Consider the following 7,634-nt stretch of genomic DNA (forward strand, 5'->3'; position numbering starts at 1 on the left):
TTTAGTGGATAGTTGGACGGTGCGTAGAGGGGCGTCGTTAATAGGGAATTGGCGAATCACATGACTCCCGTATGTGAGCGCAGATTAGCCTCAGATTGGAACGAGACTAAAAATTGAGTCCTTGCGTTTGCATCGTGTATGATTTGACTTTTTAATTCATGTTCATCAGAATACCATCACCATCATTAGGTAGATTTATCAACAGTTCTGTGCCTTTGAATTCCTCAATTATTTTCCTTATCTTGTCTTCTTATTCACACAGCTAGACGCTGACTCACCTCTCGAGACTCGTCGATACGCCTGAAGTAACGGACCACTGCTCACTGTCTTATCGGCTGTCCTCGTCACCGACCGCACCTTATCAATGTTTACGCCATCACGCATTCAGCGGTGCTCGATCGTCTCCAAGAAAGCCAGCGATCGTCCTCGATCACGTCCGGCGCGTGCCGGAAGCGATGCCACCTGACTTCCGGAGCGTGGCTACGCGGTATCCGGTGCTTCATTCCCGGAGACTTGAGTGCCGGGCAAGGACATGGTCAGACCACGCAGATAGTGCGTCGGAAGGTGGGAGATAACGACCAGTATAAAGCATGCGATCGACTGCAGTTTGTCATCAGTAGCAGGTCTTGACAGAGGAGAACATTACCCAGCTCTCACTGCGCTCCACTGAAGACATGAAGTCTCTGGTGAGTTTGTTTGGCGGTAGATGTCTAGTTTGTTGTACTTACTTAGTTGAATACCGCATGAGCTACTTAAGTGTTCAGTTCTCTTTAAACAATCGCTTATGGTGTTCCATCATACTTAATTAACTGCAGATGAGTGTGCTTCATATGTTCGTACAATAACAACTAGCAGTAAAGCTAAAATCATTCAAGCTTCTTGCTTTGTCTCAAAACAGATTTAAGGGGACTTGCCCTGAGCAAGCATATTTTCAAGTTAACAGTCATAAAAATGTGCAATATGTATCTGGTTCTATTGAAATGTGCGTAGAAATATTACACATAATGTTCCTTTTCACAGATTTGCTTCGCTGCTACCATGCTGGTGGCCTCTGCTGCCGTTCGAAGGCCTCTTGGCCTGAGCCAGGACGGCACCTACTGGCCTGACAGGGCCCAGGGTGAGAGGCGTCCTCTTGGTCTGAGCCAGGACGGCACCTACTGGCCCGAGAAGGCCCAGGATGGGAGGCGTCCTCTTGGTCTGAGCCAAGACGGCACCTACTGGCCCGAGAAGGCCCAGGGTGAGAGGCGTCCTCTTGGTCTGAGCCAGGACGGCACCTACTGGCCCGAGAAGGCCCAGGGTGAGAGGCGTCCTCTTGGTCTGAGCCAGGACGGCACCTACTGGCCTGAGAAGGCCCAGGCTGAGAGGCGTCTTCTTGGCCTGAGCCAGGACGGCACCTACTGGCCCGAGAAGGCCCAGGGTGGGAGGCGTCCTCTTGGTCTGAGCCAAGACGGCACCTACTGGCCCGAGAAGGCCCAGGGTGAGAGGCGTCCTCTTGGTCTGAGCCAGGACGGCACCTACTGGCCCGAGAAGGCCCAGGGTGAGAGGCGTCCTCTTGGTCTGAGCCAGGACGGCACCTACTGGCCTGAGAAGGCCCAGGGTGAGAGGCGTCTTCTTGGCCTGAGCCAGGACGGCACCTACTGGCCTGAAAGGGCCCAGGGTGAGAGGCGTCTTCTTGGTCTGAGCCAGGACGGCACCTACTGGCCCAAGAAGGCCCAGGGTGAGAGGCGTCCTCTTGGTCTGAGTCGAGACGGCACCTACTGGCCTGAGAGGGCCCAGGGTGAGAGGCGTCTTCTTGGTCTGAGCCAGGACGGCACTTACTGGCCCGAGAAGGCCCAGCCCCAGGGCGAAAGGCGCCCTCTTGGCCTGAGCCAGGACGGCACCTACTGGCCCGAGAAGGCCCAGGGTGAGAGGCATCTCTTTGGTCTCGTTCGTTCTGACGATGACACAGATGCCCGATTTGCGGCCGTTATTGAGGACAACCAGAACGGCTTCCATGGCTTCGGCATGTCCAGCAACCCGGCCTCCGAAGCTGACAGCCCGCAGTAGAGGACCTGGCTTACGCTGCAGCACTCCAGCTGAGCGTTGAACTGATGTCAAAAGGCGTTCTTTGAAGACGTTTAAACATATGTCAACATTAACCAGCTTATACTGCCAGAGTCAAAAGTATATGAGCGATAGTCCGCAACTGTACAGAGCAGCGTGATTTTATGTGATTGTAAACGCTTCATGTGCCTGTGTCCCCTGAACTTTTAATGCCTTGTAGTGAGTATGTTTCTAGGAGTGGTGTTCTTATTATATATTTATTGGAATGCTTCGCTGCTTGTCTAGTATGCTGTGAGCTGTACGGATTTTGCATTATTGCCACATTTATTGTCAGTTTTTAATAAAAAAATTAATCGTTAAATGATAAACTGACTGAAGGAAAGGGAGCACGACGGCAATGTCCTAGTTTCTAAGTTGACATGATTACGTTATCGGTCACTTATTCATGGTTTTGATCGTTTTTCTACCACGTTCCACATAATACACGTGCTTATCAGTCGGCAATAGTATTTTGGAATAAATATGGGAGGCATTTTTCATTTAGTATGACCCACTTCTGCTACTGGTTTTAAATGCCCTCCACCCAAAAACAAGGACTCTTCGACGAATATCCATCGCTTAGAGCTTGCATTAGTTTCGTTAAGTTTTGTCTTGGACCCCGAGCAGATGACTCCAACAGAATCTGGTCCGTACAGATAAATCATTTAAAACATGACATTCGATAGTGCTTAGCAATCGAGCTCAAAGTAATGCTACTCTGGTCACCCTCGATGAAATTAGCAAGGGGTGGCATTTATTTGCCGAACCCCTGTTCTAAAAGCAGCATTTTGAGGCCCCACTGTCGCCATAGTGCTTCAGCCTTCAGATTGGCCTGCGATGACCCGCGTAATCAAACAGGATCGAGTAGGGAAAGGTCTAACGGGCGGTGCCTCCGACCGGCTGTGAGATCAGTGAGACATAGGACCCGAAACCCAAAGCAAAGTAGACGAGGGACGGCTGAAGAAGACGTGAGACGCGCGCGGCGCGCGAGGCGGCAGCCGACACGGTGTCTCTCGCGCCGCCGCGGCATCATTAATCGTGTGCGGCTGACCAACACGGAGTGCTGGTGTCGCCGATACGGCTCCGTGTCGCCGATGCGGAGCTGATGTCGCCGATCCATTACTCAGAGGACCGCCGAGGTGTCAGAGACGAACCTCTGCTGCCCACCGACTGGCGTGTGTTCGCCTCTCCGTCCGATCCATCGTCCGTGTTTCCTTACGTCTGTATACATAAGATTTGTTCGTCCTTCTCCTGTTCGCTCTCCCGTCCGTCTGGTCCGATCGTCTGCCCGTCTGCCTCGTCCGATCGTCTGCCCGTCTGCCTCGTCTGCCCGTCTGCCGGGTCTGACCGTCCGTCCCTCCAGTTTCCACCCGACCGCCCGTCTGCCGAAAACGAAAGAAAAATGAAGAATGAAAACGACTGGTGATAGTCGTAGAATTTGTATTTGTACGAGCATTTATTCAACAGACCGTCAGCTGGCACTTGATCCACTGACAGTAAACTTTGGAAGTCTAAACGATGTCTTTGACTAAAAGAAAACTTGATTGAATAAAAGCCAAATGAAAACAAAGACAACAATGTGAATTGAGAAAGTTTTGTCATATTTTGTGGAAATTCGTCTTCCCTGCAGTAGTGTATCTGTACTTTGCACTCTCCTATTCCTTTACAGAACATTCCTGCTTTGCATCTTCGAAACTACTTACTACGATAGAAAAGGAAACATTTCGTTACAGGCCAGGATCGTTTGGTAGGTATCTGGATATTGAAGTTTGCTGAATGCTAAAATTTAAAATAAATAAGAATTTTGTTATTGTGATAAGTGGGCTATAATTGTGTTCCGTTTTATAGCATTTGGACTGTTAGACAGCACGTTTACAGTCGTCGGTGGAGGTAAACAACGTATACACGTCCTGAAATACATACCTCTGTTTTACTTGTTTCACCGAGTCAGGAGCACCGTAAATGCTAATATTTGGCTAACAGTGCACCACTCGGCTGCAGACTGTAATCTGCCAGTAACAGTGTGGCTTCTTTGTCGTGTCATCGCGCAGGCCGCCCTTTGACTGTTTGACTCCAGTAATTACATCGCATTATTGTCACTCCGAGTTTTCGAATGGTGTTAGGCGTGGCAATTTATGAAACGAATAATTAAGCCAGTCAGTCGTTCTCACGTTAATATTCGCAAATTGGGTCTGCACACGGCTCCAGGCTAATTGCACCAGACAGCCGCCCATGTTTAATTCACAGCGTAACTGGCCGGCAGAATGATATGACAAACACCTCTGCACGCGCTTAACTCTACCGAGGAGACAGAATGCCAACAGCTGCTGTCGTTACCACCGTGGAATGGTGAGTAGAAGTGGCGAATCGCATGCCATCGTGAACTGTATGTAAGGCTGTTTGGGACGCAGATGCATTGTGAACTATGCGAATAATATCGTCACACATGACATGACTGTAATGTCAATAAAGCAGATATTCCGGCTCTAGGCCAGTTCAATGGTGAATGGCCCTTCCATGAATTAAACGTTGATCACTGCATTTGTTTGCAAAGGTGTGAAATTTAATTAAAGCTGTTAAATGTGTACTCGAAAGTGTCGGTTCCCTTGCATTACGTGTAAATAATCGGCATGGCAAATACAATTACGTAACGGTTTATGAGTCAAAAATGATTGACTACTGAAAAAAATAATTTACAGTAAGGCTCGCAACCAAAATCTACAAACAGCCTATTTCTACTAGTGAAATTAGCATTTCTAGTAAATTATGCCCTCAGCCAATAGTTTAAACAAAGTTTTAAATGATTTAGGTGATGCATGTTTTATATAGCAGGGCATAAAAAGAAAAGATGGAAAAATAGTTAGAAGGTTAGATTAGATAAATGCAAAAATGCAGAAAACAATAAATGTTGGATAAATACAAAAACAAATGCAAAAGCATTTGGTAGATCATTGACTGGGTCGGCACAATATTTCGGCGGAATTTCTTTTGCGCTTTTTAATCTTGGTGTAGGTCGCTTTAAAATGATAAGGGGTTTTGGGGAGGGAGGTAGGGGAGACTGGGGAGGCTGGGAAATTAGTAGGTGAGCCCGGTGAGCCATGAAGAAAAAATACATTTGAAAATTGTGTTCGGGTTAGAGAGTTCATAAATATTGTAAGCGGATTACGGAGACCAATTCCATCAGAAATCATATCAAATTTAGAGCGAGTCCGTCAGTGTCTCTTACCTTAGCCTTACAGAAATTGGTCCGATAGATTGTTGATTTATATCTGGTTAGCGCCATCCGTCACGGGCTTCTTGCTCCTTATGTGTTTGAAGTGCTGGTCAGTGCCCATCATTCTCCATGAATATGATCGTCTTCTTTTATATTGTTATTGTATAATCGCTACACATATCATGCCAGAGGCGATGCACAGCAAATCGTCTTTGTCCGGACATGCCATACATTTGCCTGGAAATGGTAATGACCCACGTTATTTTCACTTGCATGAACAAAGAGCGCAAAGTGTTCTCCATTGAACCTGATCACGCATCCATGCTGAATCGTGATTGACTAGCCATTGTACCCTGCAAAACACTTTTATAACAGTATCCACGTGTCAATTAATTCCATTAGCGTGATAGAGATGAGTTAGTACAGCCATCAGATATTTTCTCCCGGAGTCGTTGAATATGCATTAGGCGGATCGTAACCATAACCTTTGTCAACTTTGGCGGGGGCGTGTGGCTATCTGTCTGGGAAATGCCGATTGAAAGGTGATTGGCTTTTACATGGTCGACAGTATAACCATTAGCCGGGGATGACATGATCTTTGTAGAGTCATATCACAAGCTCCGCGCTGGGGCCGGCCTGTCGAGCTGTGTCGCTCCTCAAGTCATTGGCCAACAGTCACTGTCCTAGGGGGACTAGACGGAGACATTGTGATACGATATAGCGGCGATGCCACTGGCGAAAGTCGTCCAGTTCTGGCCTATTTGATTCTAGTTCCCACCGATAAGTTGACACACACACACCTCGATTTCGTTCCATCTCCACATTTCAATCATCACATGGTCGCCCAGAACAACACCGCATCCAATTCTGAGTTCAATTATAAACCACCCTGACTGAATGCCTGTTTACGCCAATTAGCTCTGCGTGGCCTTCCATTTCCATTTGCGTCATCTGCTGCGCGGCGGTGCCGATCTCGGCGCACTGAACCGATCGGTACTTACAGAAGCTGTCGGGAACTGTGAGATCGTTCGGTGGGTATCCATCAGGTGACCCGAGCGTGACCTCATTAAGCGCCCGTCGTCAGCCGACAGCAGCCTATTAGAAAACAATTACCGGACGTGGCGGTGGAGGCGGGAAGGAGAGTGAGAGAAAGATGAGGAGCGGCAGCCGTCCTGCGCCGTTGACCAATGGCGCTGGCGAGACCAGCCAGAGACGCAGATCGGTCACCCGACTGCCGCACTCCCGTTAGGCCGTTAATTAGGAGTGTGAATGCTCGTTTCTCGGTCAGAACCTGCCGCGGTACGGGATGCGAGAATGGGTGATCGTTTCTGGGTGAATTAGGAAGCTGGCTCAGTACAGAGAAACTCCTAACCTCCATAATCACTTCTCAGTGATCAGAATACAGCTGAGATGGGAGCGACTGGGACCTGAGGTTTTTAATCGTGAAGTCAATGTTTTCTGTATATGCGTTTCTTAGACGTTGATGAACAGAAATTGCAGACTTACGAGTAGGTTCATTCTTTGGCGCTATAAGGGAAGTGAAGTGGAAAACGAGCAGACACAGGAATCACGCAAGTTCTCTGCTTTCGGCTTTGTCGACAGACGACTCAATAGCTGCACAAATATATTAGGCACAAAATTTTTATCTAACCTTAAATTGTAACCTTTGACTCACTGTGAAAACTTTTTCTCAGATACAGGATAATTCATGCATTTTATCTACGCATTTCAGTGCCGGTGAAGTACCATGGCTTGGCCCAAATGGGTCTGCGATTGTTATTCAAACAAAGACACGTTACACTGACCAATGTCATAAATAGTTCCAATTCTGGTTTCAATGAATCGGCAAATTGAGGATCGCAATCAGCGCTTGCAATGTTTGATATAAATAAATGTCAGCAGGACTGTAGGTGTACCTAACATATTCAATTACCTGCTGCTAATTAAAATGTATATGTCTAGCCCTTCCTCGTAACCGCTTGCCTTCTCACTGGCCATCCGCTCGTGCAGAAGCTAAATACATCGGGCCTTCCTGCTATTGCTCTCTCACAGCCACACGCTGAACACGGCAGCACTGAGAGTCAAATGGGCATGCAATAGTAATAAGCAGGGTTAAGCACCTCAAATAATCCACTAGTCTTCGTGCTAATCACATTATGATATAGCCTCTCCTCGTAATGGTGATAAATAACCGCCTCATTATGAAAATGACCGTGCGGCATTGTCTTTTCGCACGCCTCCCAATGCGGAGGTCCGGCTGGGCGGCGCCCACACCCAGTGATTAACGCACACACCCCATTGTCAGCTGCGTGCTGCGACTGTCACGTCACTGGAGGAT

At 47.9% G+C, this 7,634-nt stretch overlaps 1 protein-coding gene across 1 annotated transcript; it reads left to right on the forward strand.

Moving 5' to 3' along the window:
• The first annotated feature begins 581 nt into the window (after window positions 1–581).
• Window positions 582–2,597, forward strand: LOC122367161. Its single transcript, XM_043340030.1, has 2 exons — window positions 582–686; window positions 1,021–2,597. Exons 1-2 carry the CDS (start codon window positions 675–677, stop codon window positions 2,044–2,046), a joined length of 1,038 nt encoding a protein of 345 aa, XP_043195965.1. The 5' UTR covers window positions 582–674; the 3' UTR covers window positions 2,047–2,597.
• Window positions 2,598–7,634: the final 5,037 nt, after the last annotated feature.

The sequence above is a fragment of the Amphibalanus amphitrite genome, unplaced genomic scaffold, assembly GCF_019059575.1.
Source record: "Amphibalanus amphitrite isolate SeventyFive unplaced genomic scaffold, NRLGWU_Aamphi_draft 000854F_arrow, whole genome shotgun sequence".
Taxonomy (NCBI): domain Eukaryota; kingdom Metazoa; phylum Arthropoda; class Thecostraca; order Balanomorpha; family Balanidae; genus Amphibalanus; species Amphibalanus amphitrite.